The 25,716-nt window shown below is 40.6% G+C and overlaps 1 protein-coding gene across 3 annotated transcripts in view; it reads left to right on the top strand.

The window, feature by feature from the left end:
* Positions 1–25,716, top strand: part of RAPH1 (Ras association (RalGDS/AF-6) and pleckstrin homology domains 1) — a 2,904,638-nt gene that overhangs the window by 2,661,232 nt on the left and 217,690 nt on the right. For all 3 annotated transcript variants that reach the window (XM_044060647.1, XM_044060646.1, XM_044060645.1), the window contains one exon: positions 13,228–13,326. In XM_044060647.1, the coding sequence (XP_043916582.1) occupies positions 13,228–13,326 (99 nt within the window). The remainder of the gene's footprint in view (positions 1–13,227; positions 13,327–25,716) is intronic.

The following is a 25,716-nucleotide window of genomic DNA, read 5'->3' as shown; positions in this document are numbered from 1 at the left end:
GATAGTGAAGTTATTAGTGGGAATCTGGTGAATGAGGTGTGTGTGTGTAAGGGATAATTAAATCAAATGTGTTTGTAATGGGAGAGTAGGGAGATGGTGACCTATAGAAATTGAAGGGATTGATGGAGGTGTGTTATTAGTAGGGTAAGTGGTGAGAGGTGTATGCAAGGTGTATGTTACAAGTAGGGGATACATGTGAGAGGTATATGTAGGGGTGGGGCTGAGTGCAGAAGTGATGTGGTGAAATTAGATAAGTTGTGGGCAGGTGTAGGAGCGTCTAAAGTGTATTCACTTAATATATATAACTCTGTCGCCTAAAAAGGTGAACAAACCCATAGGTTATACAAGAGATATAAATAAGAAGCTGCTAGTGTAGTTTTGATAGAATAACCCCAAAGGCTTAATTCAAGTGTATAAGCAAAATCATGATACCAAAAAGGCCCAAACCATTAATTGTTCTTGTAAACATTGCCCAGGCAAATGTAGTTTCCATATGAATAATTACCAGCCAGTAATGCACTTCACACAAACTTCATGTATTGGATAGTCACCTGCACATATGTCACCTAAAAAGGTGAACAAACCCATAAGTTATACAAGAAAATAGGAATGTAAAGTTACTAGTATAACTGAGATAATGTAGACCCCAAAGGCTTAGTTCACATACATAAACAAAATCAGTAGCCACAATGTCCATTCAAAATGCTCATACATCGATAATTCTCCCTACAAACTTTACCCAAACAAATGAAAAGTCCATGTGAATAATGTCCAGCCAATAATATATAGAACAGCAAGTATCCCAAAAACACTTGTTGCGAGCTGATCCTGCATGAATTGTACACACAAAGTCCAAAAATTATGGCTGAAGAAGACTTTTAACTGCTGGAACCATAAGCAATCATGTAGTAAAAAGCACAGTACCTGAAATATATTAATTCTTGAAGATATGACCTCAAGACCATCAATGTACAGGGAGATCCTATCTGTGTATGTCCTCAACTAATTACAGTCATATAAAAGAACAGCAGGCCGACATTTGTCGCATCCAGTTTTCCAAATGTGATGCTGAAAACCCACAAGGAACGAAAACTGAAGCTCCGAGTGCAGTAGAAGTTTCTCATGTCAAACAACATTCAGAAATCCAAAGGGCCGACCTTTGTTGCAGCCGAATCTCAGTAGTAGTTCACCAAACACGGATAGTAGATCTTAAATGAGGTTCCAAATGCCGTTCCAAATACACGGGTAGCACCACATGCCACAATACAAACTAGAGATAACTGACTTCAACGACTGGTTTAGTTATGGGTGCCATACTGTTAACACAATTTTGTCTGCACGTTAATTGAATAGCATTGGTACTTATGATCAGATTCATTAAAATTGTGAATTACCAGCCTTAAAAAGAGCTATTTTACCAGCCTTAAAAGAGCTTTAAAAAGGTTATTGACATTAACACACTTCAGTACGCTACTACACTTCCCCCAAGAATTATTCTCGGCTCAAAAAAAACAAAGCATTGTTTTTTGCAGGGGGTCAGGCCCCCCTTACCCTCTATGTGGAGGGCTAGGCCCCCATACCCCCTGCTAATTATTTGTTCTAAGTCTGAGATTGCACAATCCCCAGTCTTTTCATGTAAATCGCTAATTAAAAAGGTACACGTTTTATAATTAGCAGTTTCTCTTAACACAGCATGTATTTTACCATATATTTCTAGTACTTTGGGCGCCTTACCAAAAGTAGACAGTAAAAACCAAAAAAAAAAAAAACTCTCCTGCTGTGTAAAAAAGAAAAAAGAAAAAGAGCAGCATCAGTGGGAGACATTAGTCAAAACCTTAAAAGTATCCATCACCACCGGGTAGGTGAAGGTTTAGGTATTTGGGTAACTTGGCAGTAATTGTGCCATTGTCTTAGCAATTGCTCAGCAAGAATATTGCATCACAAAAGTTAACATAGTAGTTGTGGCCATACAGGAAATTAAATAGCGTGTCTCACTGCATCATTGTCAGAATGTTGGGGAAAATCAGCCTGGTTCTTAAAAGAAACCTTGTGACCCAGATCCACTACCTTTGTAGTTTTGTAGAGCATAAGTACAGTAAGGTTTTTAAGGAAAGAAACAGTAACTGGGCAGCTTTGCACGAAGACTGCACTAGTTAGATAATGGAAATTAAATTATTCACTGACAGACCCCCCCCCCCCTTGGGAAGCAAGTAGAGATTTGAAAGGGATTTGAGAAAGAGAGGGATGTGAAAATTACCATAAGAAAGTCAAGAGATGGGAGGGGCAAAAGGAAGGGATTAGTAGGTGAGTGAAGTAGAGGCCAGGAACAGGGCTTGAATAAGATTAACACCATGTATTAAGGGTAAAGGCAGTCCTCTCTTAGAAATGCAGAAGAATGAATAGATTAGCTTCCTCATGTTTTGGCCTTTCCTAAAGAGTAAGCAAAAGTTGTAAGTAAATGTCTGGCATGATTTACAAAGGAGAAAGGAAAGAAGGGTACCCACCAATTAGGGTAGGACAGTTGAACAGGTGGTCTGAGAAGATGAGCAGAATGTGTAAGGAAATAAACATGACATCTGACGCACTGATGTGAGATAAGGTACCGGGAACAGAAGTTCCAACCCAGAGTCTTACAGAGTTTTGCAGAGGAGATTGGAAGCAGTAACTCATTTTGCTAATGTCTAAGGTTGGAGTAGAAAACAGACCAAGAAGATAATGGGCCATTTGACCCAGTATTGTTAGGTAGCTGCAGCAGCGTTTTGGAGACATTCCTGAGTTCTAAACTTACAAGGTTTCTAGAGCAAAATGAGCTACTTTGCAGCTTGTGTTATTAATTCTCCATGAGTTCATAGCCAGTAGATCTCGGCAAACTGATCAGAGCTAGATCTCTGACAAGGGTTATTGTGGTATTTTGACAGATGCGACCCTGTGGAAGTTTTATGTGGATTTCATTAAAACCACTGACATAAACCTACACCACAGTCCATAACAAAGTTGAGGGGGGATTGTAATTGGATAGTAAAGAGTTTTTTCAGTAGCAGATAACAGCGGGTGGTTGGTAGAGGGATAGCTGGAGGAGAGCTCTCTAAAATGTGACAGATGATGCTATGTAGGTGTCAGTGCTGGTTCCTACCTTTTTTTTTTTTTTTTATGTGATCATATCTTAACTCTGGTAAAACATACAAAACTGGATTGAGTTGTTTGCTTATGAGATCAGAGTGGGGAAGGAGTATCAGATGGGGAGGGGGCCTTAAGAGGGAACTAAGGAGACAGGAAGTGTGGTATAAGAGGTAATGGCTTCCCTTCAGCCATTCCCAGTGCATACTACTGTCCCCATAGAATAACAGCCAGGGTGTAGGATATATTATTACTGCCCCAACAGAATAAGAGCCGAGATGCAGGATATACTACTACTGCCCCCACTGAGTGACAGTCCATGCATTGAGTATGTTACTACTGCCGTCACAGAGTAACAGCCCAGGTGTAGGAAATGCTGCTATTGCCCCTACAGAGTAACAGCCCAAGTGCAGGATATGCTACTGCTGACCCCACAGAATAACAGCCGAGGTGTAGGATATATTACTGCTGCCCCCACAGAGTAACTGCCCAGGTGTGGGATATATTACTACTGCCCCATAGAGTAACAGCCCATGTGTAGGATAGATTACTACTTCCCCCACAGTGCAACAGCCCAGGTGTAGGATATATTACTACTACCCCCACCATTACCCATGTGGTTATTTCTTCAGATCAGATTACATTTGGGAGACCACAGCATTTGAGCATCACCCTTATTTTTTTGAGAAGTCCAAACTTGTGGGCAGGTTTATCATTTAAGGTGTATTCTTCTGTCATGTTGAACCCAACGACTACAAACTGCATGTTTAGCTTATCCGATTTTCAGTCCTGTTTTTAGTAGAATAGGCTTGGGAGAAGTGTTAACTTTCTCATGACTCTTGAGAGGAGAAAAGCTTTGCAGGTCCTTAATCTTGCAACATCACTGGGCTTTCCATTTGTCTGATGCATATTTGATCTACAGCTGCTAAGGCTTGTTGTCTACCATTATAAACGGCTTTACAGTTAGTATCTTTAGTCCATCAACAGTTAATTAAGCTGCCCTAAATGCACCTTTTTGAGAGAAAAATTTCTTTGGGTAAAATTCTCAGAAGATTAAGGTTGTCCATAGAAGAGGAGTGAAGAATTGCCCTTGATATTTGTCCTTTGCAACTCTGTATGAGGAAGAGACCACTCTGCTCTAAGAAGATGCCTACCAAATCTGAGTTGACAATGTCCCCTCACTAGGGCAGATATTTCAAACCCTGAAAGAGGGAAACCATGTTCCAGAGTCAGAATCCCAGAAATTGTAGCGAACAACCATGAGCTGTGTTGCTACTTTCAGAAGTGTAGTGGAGCATAGACCCACTTTTATTTTGGCAAAGAAGGTCAGAGCACTATTACAAGACCATGGAATAGGCTTCTTTTCTTCAGGAAGTGTGTGTGTGTTTGTTTGTATGGGGGAGTGGGATTGATGACTTTTAGAAATGAGTGATTTCAGCCATCACATCACTTGAGTCTGGGTTGAAATTGTCATCCTTTAGACTGATGTCACCCATACTGCAGAATTTTGGGTGATGGCATTACTAGATATGCTTACTGTCTACTGGCATATCAGTATATGCCAGCCCTACAGGACATGTATTTTGGATGATCCTCACCTTCTGGACAAAGGTGCTGTATTTGACCTTTCTGCAGGGTTCATCAGAGTGTTGGCCTTGATACAGTCATGTTGGCAGACAAATGCTTTTTTAATAATATAGCGGAATGACCAATGAATGATTGCCTCCATTCAGGAATGTCTTCATTCAGCTTTGAGAAGGACTTTACTCTGGCTGCAACGGTTAAGACTAATGCCAGATGGGGGAAATTTGTCCTACTCCCTTGTTTGTGCATTTTTTTCAACTTTGGGATACTGACCACAGTAAACGATCATATCTTCTTTCAGAGGAAAAGGCCTAATAAACTTTTCTTTTAATATTTTTGGGGCCCTGTTCAACAACTAACATAGGTGCTTACCATGTTATTACAGGACTAGATTGGGAGTATTTATGGGTAAGAGTCCAACATTTTTGAATGGACCTACTCCCGTTTCCCTTCGGTGGTCATCAGTCAGAGAGCCATACCTGCTGTGTCAGGTCCTTACTGTGGCTGCATGCATATGCACAACTCCTTCCTGGCTACAGATCCAAGCATTCCTTGGCAGGCTTGTCTCCCTGTTTCTGTTGATCAAACCAGAATACTGGTTATTTGATGACTGCTCCTCAAGCTGTGTAACAGACTCTCCTTGATAGATGGGTGACTGTGCATTGGGTACACTCTTCTTCCATTTGCTAAGATCTGTTAATTGAAGTTGAATCATCTGGGTTCACTCAGATCTCCAGTCTCCTGCATCCTAGTAGAGATATGTAAAGATAACTAGCCAGTGCAGAAGTGTCTTGGCAAGTGTGATAACCTTGTACAAGGGACAGTTTGGAAGTATAGGCCAATTAGCTATGACAGGGAAGCAAATTTGAGTGCATCTTGAGGGGTGGGCTGTTTTTTTGGTGGGGGGCAGCATTCAGTATGGGTTTATGACTTAAACTCTGAGTCAAGCATGGTCCAGTTTTATGACTGTGTGATATGTAAACTTTATGGGCAGAAGTGAAGGAAGTGTTTTCTTGGACTTCGTTTTTCACTTGGTCCCACTGAGGGAGATGATAGAAAAACTATAAGGGTTGGGGGTAGGACTCAGCTGGAGGAGCTGGTTTTCAGAATGATTTTAAGGTAGAGCACTGACTGACTGAGATCACTGCTTCCAGATCCCTGAGGGACAGAGTCAGGAATGGGAAACATACAAGGCTGAAATGGATTTTTAAGTTTGTAAGAGGAGGGGAAACACTAACTGAAGCAGTCTCTATTTGTGTTTCAGCTGTATCACCATGCAAGCTAATACACTGAAGCTTTCTCAGCTACAGAATGATTTGGAGCCTGCTGTTAACTTGAGATCCAACTACCATTCTCCATGAGAATTGCCCGGCTATGGGCAGAAACTTACACATGCATATCTTGCTCCCCCAACTCCCAGTAGGTGAGTTAATGTACCAGCTGACTCCTACCTTTATACATGCACTGCCTTTCTGCCTGCACTGTTTGGGCAGTATTATAGGAGGAAGCTAGTTCTGTGGTATAGCAGCATAATGCACTACTTCTGATCCATGCTGAATTTGTGGCAGAGGTACTAAAGGGTATGCCAGGCAGGGGGAAGTGACTGTTTCTTTAAGAACACAGGACTTTTCTTAGAGGATTACTTCATCAGTGCAGTGTCACCCAGGAGATACCTATGGAATACTGTAAACAGGTTATTTTCCACCATTGGCCCAAAGCTCATAGTAGTCTGTATTTGTGCCCAGGAGGGCTGTGGTGGATTGGAATGGGTAGGCTGAAAAATGGAGGGGGTGTGGGGAATAAACAGTTATTTTTTTCTACAGTCTCCCAGACTGCAGCATGAATGTGCTAGTCCCAGCTATCCACATGTTTTGCAGCTTGCATAAGGAAATTGCAGAGAGAGACCAAGGTTTGGGAGGGATGCTGGAGAGTAGGGTTTTGAGATAGCATAGCAAGAGTAATTAAAAATGAGTTCTCAAAATAAATAAATAAATATCATGATAGCGCGAGTCTTTAGATCTGATGATGTCAGTCTTCATTCCATCCTTGAAAGATGGGGTTTGGTTCCGATATCAGAACCAAATCGGCTGTTACTACAGCTTGTACCAGCCAAAAACTCTCGAGCTTCACCTCTACCCAGAATCCCTCTCTCTGTTACCTCAGATCTTGTTTGCCCCTTTCCAAAACAATCACGTTTAGATGATACTCTTGAGGGTTTGTGGGATTTGATCAAATTTTTGTGACTTTCTTTCAAATTTCTTTTATTCATTTCCACCTCTCTCATTACACTTTGTGTAATCTTTCTATCATTGCTGATGCTTTCTTTTTTCCCCTTATACTGTTGTGTAATCCCCACCTGTCATTGTTGATAGTTCTCTGTCTCTCTCTGTCAGTAATCTTTCCCCTCCCCGTACACATTTGTGTACCTCTTTACTATCATTGTTGATAGCCGTCTCCCCTTTCTTCCTTGTTACATTAAAAATATACATAATTTCCCTTTCTTTCTGTGAAGGTTTTCTTTGTTCCCTCCTTCTGACATGGCTGACAAGGGTAAGGCCCTTTCTGGCTTTAAAAAGTGCCAGACGTGTTTCATAAAATTCTATCTTCCAACATTCATTCTTTATACATGTATTGTCTTTGCCCTCTCCATTTACAGGAAGATTGTAATATCTGCCACACCTTCAGCCACAGGGCTTAGTATCTGCCAAGCCTTCAGCCACAGGGCTTTAGTAGAGAGGCACAAGTTAATTTTAAAGGGACTCCTACCATCTTTAGAGAAGCCTCATCAGCTGCCGACAAAACAAAGACAGATGTTTCTTCTTCCTCGTCGTTGTCTGTTGGCAAAGCTAAAAAGTGAAGTCAGTCGATTCCGACCTTCTTGTAAGTTCCAAAGACCAGAAAGTTGAAGACCTCAGTTTCAAAAGTTCCCTTGGAACCGAAGGCCTGTGCTACTGACATTCTGGTGTCGACAACCCCCATTTTTGACACGGATTACAATTTCGAGTCCTTCCAAGTTGAAGGCCTCAACTCAAGAATTGGCTTCTATATCCCCAACTAAGACTTCTGTGCCCTTAACATCTTACTCTCCTTCAATAGATCCCTTTGCTGGGGAACTACCAGAAGTGTTTTTGCAGATGGCTAAGTCTCCTTCCACTTCCTTGGTCTGCTACACCAAAAGGCTTTCAGACCTTGACATGGGAGGCTGTTGAATAATATTTTTGACTATTCCTCCTCTAACCTCCTCAGAGGTCTTAGAGTCCTCTGTTCCAGTTCTCCCAGCACCGACTGTGTCAGCTGTGGAGTTTGCTTTTGCGTAGCTGGCAGTTACCCTAACCTCTTCGGTTGTATCTGAACTGAAGACCTCCCAGAGCCGTGGCTACCCTGTTGACTCTGGGGACAGGTCTCGACTCCAGGTTTTTCTGAGCTGTCCCTGCACCTGGAGCTTAGATTCTAGTTAGTTCCACTCCAGCTTTGGTCTTCAGGGTTGGTTCTTCTGAGTGAGAAGTGATCCTGGTCCCGAGGCAGTCTTTCTCGGTTCCAGGCTCCCTTCCCTCTTCAGGGGGGCCAGCCTTTGAGGCTATGCAGAGGGCCTTTCTCTAGCAGAAATCCAGTCGGCGCCTACCCCATCGGAACAGGACCCCCCTCCTAGCTCTACTCTTCCACTTACATTTATACTGGGAGAACAGGTGCTGAAGCCTCAGGTGTCACAGCCACAGGTACTGTTGGCCTCTGATACCTCCCCAAATTTATCCCCCTGAGGAGGTCCCTCACAATAGGAAGTGCAAGAGGAAGCACTTAAATTCCCCCTGGAATCAGTCACTGGAGATACAGACTTCGATGAGGGGGAAGAGTCCCCATGGTCACCCCCTGAAGGTGTCTCCTTTAGTGACATCTTGGAAATTCTAAAGCAGAGGGGTGGCTGGAAGTCTCAAAACCATTCCTGGGTGGAGTCTGTTTACCTGCAGGCATTTGGCAGCTGCCCCTCTACCTTTTGAGTGAGACTGCTCACTGATGAGCTCATTCAGTTGATTTTACAGCAGGCATGGAAGGCCTCTGACTCAGTTGAGCCCATCCCCAAGAGACCAGAAAAGATACTGCACCTGCAGACAAACAGTTTTGGGCTAAGGGTCTTGCAGTTGATGCTATGATCGTAGCGGCCACCACTAAAAAGGAACTGACTGAGGAGAGTTCCTCTGTCCATCCACCCAACATGAAGTCCTGAGCTGTGGATAGGTTTGAGAAGTGGATCTATGCTTCATTGACCTTCGCCACAAGGTCCTTGAATTTGTTGACACATTTCATCAGACTCCAATGGGATCTGATCAAGGAATTTTCAGACGCACTGGTGGGAGCTTTAGCTGAGGGAGCCCAAGAGAAAGTGGCTTCCCAGTTAGCCGCCCTGAAGTCTATGTCCAATTCACCTGTATGCCCCTTTGTGATTTTGCGGAACCATTCAAGTCTTCTTTTGTCAATGCTGTTTTTGGCGGCAAGTCCTTGTTTGGCCCAAAAGTGAAAGAAACTTTGTCCCGGTGTGCGAAAGATGGTAAGACCCTTTCTGCTGTAAGGTATGTTTTACCCCCCCTTCCCCCAAGATCTTTTCATAGGAACCAGAGGTGTGGTGGAAAAATGTGGTTCAAGAAATCCAAAGGGCCTTTCCAAGATGCATGTGTTGGGAGTTCCCCCAGGGTCAGAGGGGTGAACCAAAATAGAGGACACTGCCCTTGTTGCAAAGGTGGTCCACAAAACCAGAGCTTCAGGGATTCCTTCCCAGACGAGCTCTTTCAGTGCTTCTGAAGTGAGGCCCAATTGTCTTCCTCTGAAGGCAGTGGGGGATGCTTATATTAGCCTGGCTAGACATAACAGATTCCTGGGTGCAGTGGATCATATCCAGAGGCTATACCATTCTCTCTTCTCAACCTCCCCCTGTTTACATGAAAATCCCCAATGTTCCGCCCAATCAGAGGGATTCAGCAGCACAAGAAATCCAAAAACTGCTGAACAAGAGAGCCATCCATCAAGTCCCACCAGACCAAGAGGGACCTGGAACTTACTCAAGATTATTTTTAGTGCCAAAAAGACAGGGGACTGGAGACCACTTTTGTATCTCAGTGTACTGAACAAATCAGTTGGACAAACAAAATTCCAGATGGTCACGGTACAGTCTATTGTTCTCTTTCTGAAAAAAAGATGACTGGATGTGCTCAGTAGACCTTCAGGATGCATATTACCACATAAAGATGGAAACTTTTCCAGAAAGTTCCTCTGCTTCCGGCTGGGAGCCACTCACTACCAATTTAGACTACTGCCCTTTGGACTCACCACAGCCACCAGGGTGTTCACCAAATACATGGCAGCACAGTTGAGACTACAAGGATTCCATGTGTTTCCATATCTGGATGACAGGCTGATAACTGCTTCGACCAAGCTTCAGTTGATAACAGCTAAGGAATGCATCCTCAACATCTGTGCCCATCTGGAGATCATGGTAAATCTAGAAAAGTCATGTTTTAATGCCAACACAAAGCTTAGAATTCATAGGAGCAGTACTGAATACTCAGACAATAGCATCTCTTCCTTCAGAAGGTCATCAGAGAATAGTGGTTCAGGTTCAAAAGTTAATCCACAGAAAGAAGGCTCCAGCACATTTAGTTTTGCAAGCTCTAGGATCCATGGCAGCTTCTATAACACTAGCGCCCCTTGCCAGGTTACACTTGAGAAGTCTGCAATGGCTACTAGCCTTCCAGTGGTCCATACTTCATCACCCATTGTCACAATAAGTCCCGATCACCAACCATTGCAAAACGGATCTTCTTTGTTGGATGTAGTCCGATCAAGTTCTTCACAGTCGTCCATTTGTTTTTCCAGAGGCCATGGCTGTAGTGACCACTAACGCCTCCCAGATGGGGTTAGGGGGCATTGTTTGGGAAATATGGTCCAAGGCACTTGGTCTCCGGTAGAGGTCAACTTGTACATCAGTGTTCTACAGATAAGAGCGGTGCCTCTTGAGTTGCAGGCCTTTCAGACAGCTTATCCTCAGGAGACTATTGCAATTCAAATGGACATTATGTCAGTAGTTTGGTACATCAACAAATGGGGAGGAACCAACTTTTACCCCTTATGTTGAGAAGCCCTCAGTGTGTGGCAGTGGTTGACTTCTTCCAACAGCTTTCTAATAGCAACGCACATACTAGGGAGTTCCAATGTGATTGTGGACAAGCTGAGCTGATGCATTCTTCAGCCTCACAAGTGGTCTCTTGGTCTAAAAGTGGCAAAAATTATTTTCCACTTTTGGGGTCAGCCTTGCTGTGATCTGTTTGTATCTTCCCTAAACAACAAATAATTTGCCCTGATTCCCCATCTGGGAATGCCACCAAGAGATGCTCTCCTCCACGATTGCCCCCCTCCCGGTCTCCTATATGTCTTTCCCAGATACCTCTAATTCCCAAATTTTTAGCAAAAGCACTTAGGTTGAAGAGCACAGTAATCCTCATTGCTCCTTTTTGGTCTCAACAGGTTTGGTTCCCCTTCCTTTGGTCTTATTTAACTTGTCAACCCTTGATTCTGGACCCGGTGCCAGATGATCTGTCCCATCCTGACAGTCTTGTTCACCCAAACATTTTGAACCTCAGGCTGACTGCGTGGTTCTTCCATTTCCATCAGTTGCCAGGCATCCAAGTATTTCCTTGGAACTTGAACCTAGTTCTTCAGGCAGTGATACATTCTCCCTTCGAACCCTCTGCGGAATGTGACCTGAAGTTTTTATCTTGGAAGATGCTCATTTTGGTAGCCATTACCTCTGTCAGAAGGATTTCAGAGATCCAGGCCTTATCTGAAACTCCTAATCTTATTTTCCACAAGAATAGGGTATCTTTGTGAACGAACCCCTCCTTTTTACCCAAGATTGTATCAGAGACTAATATTAACCAGATGATTAATTTACCAGGTTTTCTTCCCTAACCATTCTAACAAAGGAAAGTGCTCCTTGCATTTATTAGACATCCTTAGATGTTTTCTGTTTTCAAAGAACAAAAATGTAAGACAATCTAGTCAACTATTGTTTTTTTCTCCTTTGCAAAGTTGAGCAAGACAAGTCAGCAAGATTACTGTCTCTAGGTGACTGAAAGACTGCATTTCATTCATTTATGATGAGAATAATTTAACCTTGACTAAACCAGTCAAAGCACATTCTACAAAGTCTGTAGCCACTTCAGCTGTCTTTCAGTCGATGACATATGTGCAGCTGCGACTTCGGCTACTTCCCATACCTTTATTACTCATAACAAATTGGACATGGTCTCTAGGGGATGATCATCCTTTGGCTCGATGGTGCTCAGGAATATCCTTCCATGACTCCACCCAAGATTTATAGGTAGCTGGGGACTTTGTCCCATCTATCAAGGATGGAATTAAGATTGACAACATCAGGTAAGGAAGTTATGTACTTACATTCCATCTGTGTTGTCTGTCTTCATTTATCCTAGACCCCCCCATCCCCCAACCTCAAAGATTTCTGGTGGAGTGGATCAAATGCAATTGAACAATTATCTTGTCTAAGCACAGTTCATAAGGCTTCCTCCTGGCTTACCTTACACATAGCTGTATGTATATGTGATTTATACGTTTCGATATTTTTTCTGCAAGTTTGATCTGAGGTAATTGAGAGACAGGGATTCTGGGTAGAGGTGAAGCTCGAGAGTTTTTGGCTGATGCAAACTGTAGTAACGGCTGAGTCGGTTCCAGTATTGGAACTGAACCCCATCTGTCAAGGATGAATGAAGCTAGACAGCACAGATGGAATGTTATGGTTGAGTACATAACTTCTTTCTTCCTTGCCAGTGGATACTAATTTAACTTGCTCATGTCTGGTCTAGCCATTTGCTAATTGTGCTACAGTGTTGTCCTTGTCATGCCTCATGCACCCATGTGTAACAGCATTATAGTACAGCAGCTTAAACACAGTTAGAGAAGGGTGGTGTCCCTTAAGTTAGATTGATGCTCACTGCGTGTGCAGGCGCACACACACACACACACACACACACACACACACACACACACACACACACACACACACACACACACACTTTTCTGCTTCATCAGAAGGATTAAAGAATGCCAAGAAAAAAAACAGTCAGTAGAGAGGCCACAGATGAAAATCAGTAGGGAATTCAAGCAGATGAAGGACATACATTAGAAAATATTGATACTTTCATAGAGAGGTCACAGGAGGCCAGTTCAGCTCTGTGGACAAAGATGGTTTGTTAAGTGACCCATTTGTGCTGTTAGTCTATTTATAATTTTTTATAGATGTTAGATTTGGCATTAATTAAGGTTATTGACTCACCCATTTGGGGAAGCAGAAGATAGTAGGTCATATGGAATGCATTGTTTATTAAAACAAATACCATAGCTGAATGCAGCCTCTTTCACAGTAAGGAAATGACTTGAACTTCTGTGTTGTAATAGCAACATTGTGTAATGCATCTAGTCTAAATTACTTTAACCAGTCTTTTGCTATTCTTTTTGTAGCATCCACAAATCCAGAAGAAGTCTCAGTACATCAAGTACCTTTGCTGTGATGATGTAAGAAGTCTTCATCAGTGGGTAAATGGCATCCGAATAGCTAAGGTATGTTTGACCTCTCATTTCTTTTTGTACTTTTTGAAGCCTATGCCAGTATTTTAAAGACCCAGATAAGGATACAAAGAATGCATCTCTTTTTGCATGATTACATTAATAGTTTGATTGCTAGGAACCCCATAAAATAGGCTTTTAACTTGGTGTGTGTTAGAGGGTTTGCATATTACCTTGCATATGCCTGCAACTATGAATTCTCTCTCATGCTGTAGATGAAGTGTAGTAATTAATAGTGGGACAAATGGGTGTGGAGCAAGACAGCATGGTTAAGAAGATTTTTCATTTTTTCTAGCAGTTTGGCATGCATTAAATGAAGCTGCCCTGTGTGATCTGTCCTGAAGAAATGCATGTGTTGTAAGTTTTGGCATGAAATACTATAAAGTAGTAAAGTTTCAAGGCTGCATTCAGTGGAAAAGAGCAGGCTTATTCCTGGATGCACCCTCTATTTTGACATCTGAATTTCAGCAAGTATTTCTGTATTTTACTTTAAGAACATTAACTGCCTCATTGTATTAATTTTGATCATATGATAAGATGTAATTTTAGTGCTGACACTAAGTATAACAGGGAGATGCATTTAAACATAGCAGGGATCTTCTAGAGGCAGCTTTTTGTAATAGTTCTGGGACTGTTTTTTTGTTAAGCGCATTTTGTAAGTTTTAAGAGTTGCCCCAAAAAGCCAAAGCAGCAACGAGGAATGAACCTTTTTCAAAATTAGTTCTATACATACTTAAAGCCCTCTGTGGGGTGAAATTGTATGCTCAGTAGCTACATGAATAAATTCCAGAGGCATTTCTTTTGAATTTCTCTTCCTAGATCATCGTCAAGGTATGGTATTTGATTTTGACATCCGGGGTATTGGCTAGGCTTAAAATGACCCTTCAGGGCAGTTAGCTTCATAGGTTCATTGGAGACTACCACGCTATCTCACCAAGCAGCTGCTCACTTTTCTATGAACAGTCTCTGTCCAAGTATCACCTATACCTCTGCAGCACTTTCCTTATAGTTTACCTGGTAAAGTAATGTAGATAAAGTGACCACCTCCTTTTCTGTTCTTTGTCAAATTCAAGATACATTTTTGTTTTTCACAGAGCTTTGCGTGCCATAGAGTTTAAATGAAATTTTTTCAGCCTTTAGAAAGTTTAAAAAGTACACAGGAATGTTAAAAAATCATTTCCTGTACGCAGATGCACATTTTATACACAAGTTTTTTTACCATATATTTCCATTGTCCCATGAAATAAATGCATTTAGGCTATGTCTTATAAAACACTGCTTCAAGTAGCCAATAATCTCTGACCATCCAGGCAGAAGTCTGTCCTCGCCCATGTTTTTCTGCTCTATTGTGCCAATTTCTCTGTTAATCTACTGCTTTGAATACAAACTCCCTCCTCCTGGGTCCTGTGGATGACCCCCTTCCATCATTCTAGATTGTTTATCATAAGCTGCTCTTGGCATAAATCATAAATCTTCTGTCGTTTGGCTTTGGGACTGAGCAGTGTGTAGTCAAAATATGCATTCCCTTATTCACAATTACCATATAACCTTTAATCTCATTTTCAGAATATTTTTCAGTACTGTTCAGTGGTGTTTTTGTTTTGCCTTGTTTTATTAATACAGACTTTTCTAGAATGTCGATTGTGGTGGTTATCTTTTGGAATATGTATAGTGTTTTCATCTTGTACTTTTGCTTGAATGATTTCTTCTGTATCACTTCATCTAGTTTGTCTTTTGACTCATTATTTTGAGGTGTGTTTGACCTCAGACATGATGTTTCTCTTTTTGTGGCATGTGGTGTTCTTCCGTTTCCTGTTAAATTATTGAGAAACTGATGTCTTCCTGGCAACCAAATAACATTAACAATCCTTCTGAAACTGTAAACCTTTAAACCAAAATATTAATTCTGGTCATAACTGTGTGATTCTGTGATTTATGTCTTGGTTGTCACAAAACTATTTAAACTAAATAATGTTGAACACTGCACCAGTATAAAACTTTTTAACAGATGCATACTGAGCTGTGAAAAAACGAAATCTTGTTTATGACAAGAATCACAGTACTGATGTATATTGATGCTACAGACTGTACATTCGGAGTTGTGAATTATAATATTGTAATATTAAAACGCTGATATTGTTAATGGTCCCATGAAAGTTATCCAGGTTGGTTTGGGTAATTTTAACATCTGGACAAGAACAGTTTTATTTTGCTGTGTATTAGTTTGGTAAAGTAAATAATCATGTAAAACTTCATCGTGTCATCTGAGTTTGGGGAATCATTTCTTCTGTATAACCATGAGCTTTATTCTAAGTGTTCCTAGATGTGTTTCACCTCTTCTGTACATCTTTTTTGAAATGTTAAATGTTTCTTTATGCAAATAGTTGCTAACTTTAGAAACTGTTATTTCATTTTAATTTAATTTCATTTTATTTATTTTACATTGCTGAGTATGTGTTGTCATTCTCTGTATTTAGATGCTTTTTAATTTTCTGGTAACACTAGTTTGTGTTTAGGGGTCTGTTTCTTTCAGAGTTTGTGTGTTCGGCACTGTATCCTATTTATGAAATCGTCTATGTCCTGGCTCCCATTTCTCAGTTGTACCCCTAGGATCCCTTGCAGGTAGTTATGTGCGATTCAAAGCAGGAAAGCTGCAGTACCAAGAAAGTGTCAGTTTGGGACAGGAATGTGATATAAAAGAATTTGATCAAGAGGGAGTTTATAAACATTTGGGTATTGATGAAGGATCAAGAATAAAACATGAACAAATGAGAATACAACTTGATGCAGAAGATTTTAGAAGACTAAAATTAATACTGAAAATAGCGTTGACATCTAGGAACAAAGTCCAAGCTATAAACCAATTTGCTCTTCTTGTCCTAATTTACAGTTTTGGAGTGATTGACTGGCCCCAAAAGGTGTTGGATAGGTTGGACAGGAAAATGAGAAGGAGGCTTCATGCTCACCAAATGGTTTATAAAAGTAACTACACCGAGACTATATATTCCCCATTCTGAAGGTGATACGGGCCTCCTCAAAACTGATTTATGTGTGTAGATCTGCATTCGTGGGACTGCATACATATCTGCTGACCTTACAAGACCCAAATGTAGTAAAAGTTTTGAAACATGAGGAGACTATAAGTCTAAGTTGACTTCCCTGCTTAGTTTACCAGAAGTCAGAATAGAAGTAGATAAACATCAGGCAGCAACTGACTGTGCCAAAAAACAAACAAACAAGAATATAAGGCGAAGGATCAGTTGAGAAGACAAGAAATGTGGAAAATGCATAAATATAGTTGCAAGTGTAGAAAACTCTTGGAACAACCTCATGTTAGTCTAGGTCAAACACAGGAATGGTTTAGAAGTGAATTTAAACCAAAAGATGAAAGGTTAATATTGGCAGCCCAAGATAGTGGACTACGTACACATTGGTTTACAAAGTCCATTGAACATGTGGGAGAAACAGACAAATGTAGGATCTAATGTTGTCCTTTTAATTCTTCCTCACTGCTAGGTCTTGGATCCAACATCAGATCCAACTCAGCCACATTTCCAAGACTTATGATCTGAGTCTCGAGCTTCTCCCTCTCCTATAACACATCATACTTTCTCGAACCCCTCAGATCTTGTTTGCCACCATTGCATCCAGACATGGTCCCTGAGTCTCGAGTGTTTGTGTGGAGATGAATTCTGTTCAGGCTTATTATTTTCCTTTATAAAGTTTTCTTAAAAAGTATGTTTAACTTGTTTAACTCTTGGCTAGTTTTCTTCCTATCCTCTCCTCCTCTAGCTCCTCGCGGACATTTGGGATTGCTGCCCTTCCCCCTTTTCCCGACTTCCTCTCTTGTGTAAAAAAAAAAAAAAAAAAAAACCTTGTTGTTTTTGCCTAGTATAGAAGTTTTTAGTAGTGTTATAGGACTTGATCTGTGCTGTCTTCATGTGTGTGTGTGTGTGTGTGTGTGTGTATCTATACATATATATATATATATATATATATATATATATATATATATATATATCTAGGGTCTACTTCACCTTATCGCATGTTGAAAATATCGAACGGCAATGATGTCGCAAATGCCGTACATGGAAAGTGTTGTTGCGGGATCATGGTACAGTGGGGATCAGAAAATTAGCTTTTTCCTCACTGTAGATCTCAGAGTTGGTATATATAATTAGCGGGGGGTGTGGGGGCACAGCCTCCCACAAGAACAGTTTCGATGTATGGCATTTTTGATGTTTATGCCATTCGATATTGTCATCTTTTGACAAGCTAATATAGACGCTATAGATATCTATATATATATATATATATATATCTATACACACACGCACATATATATGTGTGTGTATATATGTATGTATATATATATGTATATATATATATATATATATATATATATATATACACACACACACACACACACACGCACACGAATCCCTGTCACATGACTGAAATATCAAAACTTCGAAATTCATATGATCGAAGTTTTGAAACATTGATTGTTTCGAATGGAGATTGAGCTACAACACGGATCGGGATTTACTCGTTTCCTCACTGTAGTGTGATTTTGGAGTTGGAATATTTAATTAGCAGGGGAAGTTGTTTTTTATTTTTTTCTTTTACGTGCGATGTTTCAAAATTTCAATCGAATGGTCTCGATCATATGAATTTCAAAGTTTTGAAACTTCGATCATATGATAGGGTTCCCTATATATATATATATATATATATATATATATATATATATATATAAAATGTGTGTGTGTGTGTGTGTTTGTGTATGTATGTACATATATATATATTTTTTTGTGTGTGTGTATATATATATATATATATATATATATATATATATATATATATATATATTTTTTGCTTTATTTATTTCCTGATTGTTCTTTTTATGATGTCTGATAAGCCTACAGATTTCAAGAGATGCACTTCTTGCGGGCAGAAAATCCTAAATACGGATGGCCACAAGGAGTGCGTCTGTTGCTTGGGTCCCAGTCACTTGAATGCTGACTGTGTTATCTGTGCGGGCTTCAGTCTTCAGGGCCATCTCAGATGGAACAAGCTCATTCTGAATGGACTGTTACCTTCTTTTGGGGCTCATGAAAATATTCATTTCCAAGGATCTAAAAAGATGAGCCCTGTCAGCTTCCCCGAAGGGCTTCATCAGACCTGCCTGAAAAAGGCCATAGTTATCGGATCTGACTCTCTCGGATCCAGGCAAGACAAAATGTTCTTCTGATCCGACACCTTTGGATCTGAACAAGTCTAAACCTTTTTCAGCTCTGACAATTCTATCAGACCTGAGCATGACTAAATCCTGTTTGGATCCAAGGACTCCATCGGATCTGACAGATATAATTTTGATTTCTGGTTCCTCCACTCTGAGTAGGGCAACCTCAGATCCTAAGGTTTCGGATCCGCAGGTTCAGAGATGTACACTGGCACCTCACAGCAAACCATCTCTTCCGGCTCCTCCCTGTCTGATCCTACAGTCACCAGCGTAATCTAGGCATTCTTCAGGGTCTTCTTGTAGGTCTTCCCTGAGTTTTTCCAAAGCAGAGATGGATAGGATAATGCAGCATTTCCTCAAGACTGAGATTCAGATGGGATTTTGCTGTCTCTGACCCATCTTTCATCCATGAGAGCTTCAAAACCTTTATTGCAAGTTTCCTCTCCGATCTGATCCAAGGTTTTGGAACAACAGGATCTGAGTGCACCGAGAGAGTCAATGTCAGACCCAACGACTCCTGTCTGTGACCAGGCCTGCTGTATTTTTGTTGGATCAGAGCAAGTCTTGGATCAGAGATGATGGCACCAGCTCTTGGGGGTTGACTTCGGCTCTGACTTTTTCAGATGCCTGTCTTGCCCTTTGGCTTTGGCCTTCGTCAGTTCGGGTCTGATTCTCTCTGGTGTTGTCAGATCCAGGGCAGACTCTCTTCTTCCTCCTCCAGTAGCTCTGGGTCTGAGGGATAGGTTGGGGGGGTCTCTCCCAGTCCGTCAGCCTTCCAGGTCGCAGAAAGGGTTTCTTCTAGAATTAAGGAACTGTTTTCTCAAATCCAGGATCCTCCCCAGCCTTCGTCTGAGCTAAGCATTGAGCTCATCCATCTTGCCATAGGTCAGCCTTCCTGGCAAGGCCTCCAGTCTTTCTCCCTGCGAAGGATTCCCCTTTCTTCTGATACATCCTCTGAACACACCACAGAGGAGGTGCCCTGCAAGAAAAAGTACAAGAGGAGGCCATTAGAGTCCCCTTTGGAGTCCCTGCCTGAGGGCACCGATTTTGATTAGGGAGAAGGATCCCCTAGATCACCACCTGAAGTTGTCTTCTTTGAAGACATCCCTTTTTTCTTTGTTTAAACACCTTTATTGAATGATCAATTGTGACATGGGCATATTAACATTTTTCTAAAAGTAATAAAACTGTATTAAGTTAAAATTAGCAAAGATTATGTTTCACATATATTACATATCATACAACCTAAGCAACATTACATAAATTATTCAATTCCTACCCCCTTTTTTTTAAACAAGAAATATCTTTATGAAACCATCACTTACAACATAAGCAATCATACATTTATATAAATGAAAACAAACCACACAGACATAATCCTAGTTGCAAGCATTTTACATCACAAACGATACTGACCCACTCCCAGTTGCAAACATTATACATCACTTATAATCTACCCAATTGTTTTCAGTCAAACATTACATATCTCATTTAACTCCTGCTTTCTTTTAAACCTCTTTCCTCCTCTGTGTTTGTTGTTCCCACAGTTCCCATTTTTTTCTATGTAGTTTGCTCATACCTTTGTCTAAATATCTCTATTCCAGTTGTTTCATATCTCTCACTATATTCACTACTTCTAATATAGTTGGTTTAGATTTTGATTTCTATTTTCTCGTAATTGTTTCTTTGGCAGCCACTATAATTAGAGACAGCAAAGCCTTATAATGTCTAGACATTTCCATTCTGTATCATAGCTCATAAAAATTGTATCCCTCATCACACCAATCCTTTGGAGACATCCTTGAACTCCTTATGCAGAATGGTGGCTAGTCCTCCCAACCTCCTCCTTCTGAGGAGTCTGTGTTCCTGGAGGCTTTCAGGCCAGTCCCATCTACATACTGGGTGACTCCCCCGGCAGCCAAACTCATAGACTTTCTGCCAAGCTTGGAAGGAGCTGGGCACAATCTAACCGATCCCTAAATGTCCTGGTAGGTTCCTCAGTCCCCCTTCTGACTGTTCACATTGGAGCAAAGGAATTCCAGTTGATGCCATTGTTGTCAGCAGTCACAAAAAAGGAACTAGCTGATCAAAGCTGCACTGTCCATCCCACAATCAAAGCATCTCAGCCATTGGATGGATATAGAAAGTGACTTTGCCTCTGCTACCTTCGCACTGAGGTCATTAAATTTTTTGGCACACTTTACACTTTTGCAGAGATCTCATTGATGAACTAACTAGCTCTCTTGCAACTCTTATCTTCCCTTGCTAATTCCTTAATGAGCTTGACCTCACATACTACAGAAGGCACCTCACAAACAGCCAGTACAGGCATAGCCATTAGAAGACATGCCTGGATGAGGCTTTGTGATTTCGCAGAACCCTTCAAAGCATCTTTCATTAATGCCCCATTTGATGGTTCCTCCTTGTTTTGACCATCTGTGAAAGAAACTTATATGCAACAAGCGAGAAGGAAAGACCTTGTCTACTGTGGGGATCAAGTTTTCTTTCCACCTCTGAGTGAACTCTTTTGAAGGAATAAGCGAGGTGGGAAGACAATTTGGTTCGGGAGAGCTCAAGGACCTTTCCAGGATCCATGTGAGGATATTTCCTCCAAAGGCAGAGGGGGGGTGTTTCAATGGTAGACACCACCCCCAGAGGCATGGTGGATCTGCAAAATCAGGGCTTCAGGGGAACCTTTTCCCATTAAGCCCCATCAGCTCTCTTGAAGCACTGCCTGACTGTCCATCTCTGGAGGCAGGCAGGGGTTGTCTATCCCTGCACTTAGATGCCTGGACAAATACAACAAACAATGCTAAAAGTAATATCCAGGGGTTACTACATTCCCTTCAACTCCAGGTTCCAGGAGAAAACTCCCCGACGTGCCACCCAGTCTGAAGGGAGTATGATACTCAAGAAGTTCAAAAACTTCTAGAAAAAAAAGTTATCCAAAACGTCCTTGCAGAACAAACAGTATACGGAAGTTGCCCCCCCCCCCAACACCTTTATTGAATTATCACTTGTGACATAGGCAGATTTACATTCACATAAAAGTAATCGAAGTATTTTAACATAACAAACATTATACTTCGCACATATTACTGTGTGTCATATTAAGCAGTATTTTACAGAAATTATTCAATTCCTGCTTTTTTTTTAAATGAGAAACACCTTCATTAAATCATCACTTACTACGTAGGCAATCATACATTTATATAAATGAAAACAAACCACACTGACACAATCCTGGTTGCAAGCATTTTCCATCCCAAACCATGCTGACACGCACCCAATTGCAAACATTAGACACCACTTATCTACCAGTCTTTCTCACTGAAGCATTACATAGCTCATTTATGTCCTGCTGCCTTTTATGCCTCATTCCTCCTGCATGTATTCTTCCCACAATTTCTAATTTTTTCCTATGCAGTTTGCTCCTACCCTTTTCTAAAGATCTCAGTTCCAGTTGTTTTATCTCTGCTACTATATTCACTACTTCCACTGTAGTTGGTTTAAATTTTGATTTTAATTTTCTAGTAATTGCTTTTTTGGCAGTCACCATTAGACATGTCTAGGCAATTCTGATTCTTTATCAAAGCTCAGAAAAATCATCTCCCTCATCAGACCAATCTGGCCACCCAGCATTTCCAGCAGTGCATCCCGCAGGGAATCCTTAAAGTCTGCCAACTCACTGCACTCCCAGAAAATATGTTCCCAGTTAACTTTTTTCCCCTTCACACCTCCAACATTTACTGTCTACCTTAGGAAAAATTCTCTGGAGTCTACTTTGGGTATAAAAATGTCTATGTAAACAATTCCAGGCAAAATTCCAAAATTTTCTAGATTTTGTTGCATATTTGGGAGACATGCATATGTCCTCCCATTGTTTCTTTGTAAATTGCTTATCCAGTCTTTCTTCCCAGTCCTTTCTAACCTCCTCTGATTTGTTCTTACAGTTATCATGCAGTATTTTATATATTCTACTAATTATTCCTTTTTTTAATGGCAGACTCTGTTCTAGATGCTGTTACGAACTCTACCAGTGCTGGTGTTTCATTTAGGAGCCCCCTTTTTCTTTCTTTTTGCCTATACTCTGATATCAATCCCTGATAGGGAAGGCAATCTGTAACCTGCAGTCCAAATAAATTCTTGGCATCTTCCCAGTCCGTCATCTTTCCCTCTCTAGTTACTTTCTCCCAATACCTTGGTTCCTTTGCCAGTTTTCTCCAATATTGTCAGTATCCCTAATAGCAGTCATCCCTATAGTCAGAATCTTCTTTCTCCATTCCCGTATTGGTTGAGTTCTTATAATACTTTCTGCTACTTTGTCTTTTTGGCTTTTAGGGGTTAGGGGTCGCCACAGTGGAACTCCGGTCTGCTAATGATTGGCAGTAGATTTTTTTATGGTGCCAAGTTGCCAGCCCGATGCCCAACCTTCAGCGAAGGCACGCCCATTCATGCATGTCTTTCGGAGACAACTCGACTGTGGGGAGGACATGCAGACTCAACACAGAAGGCACTCCAGCCGTAAATCGAACGGGAGAACCTCTTGCTGTGAGGCAACAATGCTACCACTGTACCACCATGGCTTCAATACTTTTTGCTACTTTATGGATATAATATTCTGCTTGATCATTGTTGTTTTCCTTAAAGGCCTACCTCCAAAATTCCAGACTCTCCTTGTTTCTTGAGCATCCCCCTTGTTTCAACATCATCTCTTTCCACTTTGAATTACAGTTTTCTGCTTGTTCTATGTATTGGAGTCTTAACTGTGTAGCTCTGAAATACCTCTTCAAATTGGGTAATCCTAATCTACCCTGTTCTACTGGAAGAATCAGCTTATCCCTCTTGACTCTTGCCATCTTCTTCTCCCAGATAAAGTCCTTCAGCTCTTTATTAATTGCTACCCACAACAACTTCTCTGATTGTTAATAATATGCCTGATATGTATATAAGACAAAAGGGACTAAAATCATTTTAACTGCTTGTATCTTACTGTCCATATCCATATAACAGAGCTTCCATTTTCAGTTTTTTGTATTATCTTTTATTTATTCTTTTCCCACATATCCTTTGCTGCCACACTAGAATAATTTTTAATCTGTACTCCTAAATATTAAATTTTGCCATGTCCCCCATAAGTAGGAGTATTCCTGAACAAGTTTATGTATGTGTACATAATTTACTGCTATTGCCTTTGTTTTAGCTTTATTAATTTTGTATCGTGAAAAGATCTGAAACTGTATCAGAATGTTCCACAACACTGTAATGTCTTTTTTCTGGTTTTGTCCGGTACAAAATAATATCATCTGCAAATAAAGACAGCTTTTCTTGACTACCATACCAATTATATCTTTGAATTTCTGAGTCTCGTATTTTCTTTGCCAATGGTTCATAAATGTATTGCAAATAATAAAGGGGAAAGAGGACACCCTTGCCTGGTTCCTCTGCTCATGTAGAAATTATCAGAAAGGGCCCACACACTCAATTTTCACCTCCGATCCCTCATAATATTCTCCTAATCAGACTTATTTTATAAGGCAATGCAAATGCTTCCATTGCCCTGCTCATGAAGTCCCAGCTTACTGTATCAAATGCTTTCTCTGCATTATGACCCATCAGCAGCAACAGTATTTTCTTACATTCTGCTTCCCTCTGGATCATCAATGTTCTGTTAATGTCAAATGTTTGCCTCCTCTTCACAAAACCACACTGATCCCTATATATCAGTTTTGACTTTACTTTTGCCATTCTTTTAGCCAGTATAGACATGAACACTTCATAAATGTGGTTTAGAATTGAAATGGGCCTGTATGAAGCTGGATCTGATGGATTCTTACCCTCATTAGATGTTACAGCTACCACTACTTTCCTCCAGGATGGTGGTACCTTTTCTCCTCTTAAGATATTGTTAGACAAAACCTTCCAGATCTTTAAGGTTTTTTTTCCCTCCTAGCTTCCAAAGTTTCACAGGAATACTATCTATTCCTGGGGACTTTCCTGTAATCACAATTTTTATCTCATCTTCTCCTATCCTAACTGTTAGTAATTGAGCCTTCTCTACCTATAACCTTGAAATATTTCATTCCTCCGTAAACATTTCCGTTAGTATCTTTTCATATTTTTCTGCTTTATAGAATTTCCAGAGTATTTCTAATACCTCTACAGGTTCTCTTGTTACCTTCTTTGTTACAGGCTCCCTAACTTTGGTGGCAGCCCTTTCTGCTTTCTGTTGCCTGAGTCATTCTGCTAAAAGTTTTTGTGCTCTGGTGTCATCAAAAAAGTTACTTAACAGCAACCTTTCTAAGCTTGTATATATATCCCTTATTTTCTGCCTAGCATTCTGCAGTTGATCCTCCTCTTGTTCTGTGAGATTCCCCCTATTTTGCAATACTTTCACATTTGTCAGTCCCTCTAAATAATTCTTGTTACTCCTTAACCATAAGCTCCCTTTCTTTTATTTCCACTCTATTTTTAAACTCCACCTTAGTTTTATCCCACTCCTTAGCTATATTATCAGAAGAAATTTCTATCCTAACAGCTCCTGAATAATCTCCACTATCCATTCCTTAAATTCCTCTCTCTTCAACAAATAGGTAGGAAAGCGCCAATGTCTCGTTTTTATTTCATTACCCTGTGTTTTTATTTTAGCTGTTATTGGCACATGATCTGAAATAGTTATTGGGAGGGTATCAAGATCTTCAGTTAAATGCATATGTTCATGCGAAATGTAAATTCTGGCTAGCCTAGCGCAGTTGTTATATACTGGGGAATAATATGTAAATTTAATGCAAACTCCTATTACTGAATTCACATCTTTCATGCCAAATATTTTCATAAATTTCTTCAAAAATCTACCTTTTTTTGTTATATTTTCCCTTCTGGGCCCCCAGACACACCTTCACTGCTGCAAATCAAGTTCCAGTCCCTACCAATAAGTAATAAATCCTTGCTTCAAACTGATTATTTCTCCCAAAATCTTTTAGGCTCCATTACAGCAGTTTTAGGTGGAATGTAAATATGTGCCAGTGTAATCCTCCTCCCTTGCCAGTAGCACCTTGGCACTAGAAATCTGCCATTATTATATTTTTATCTTCTATTACTATTGGAGCTCCTTTTGCAATTAATGTAAGTATCCCTCT

The sequence above is a fragment of the Protopterus annectens genome, chromosome 2.part0 (genome assembly GCF_019279795.1).
Source record: "Protopterus annectens isolate FY-2018-M chromosome 2.part0, PAN1.0, whole genome shotgun sequence".
Lineage (NCBI taxonomy): Eukaryota > Metazoa > Chordata > Ceratodontiformes > Protopteridae > Protopterus > Protopterus annectens.
The sequence above is the reverse complement of the archived record's forward strand: the minus strand, read 5'-3'. Positions and strand labels throughout refer to the sequence as shown.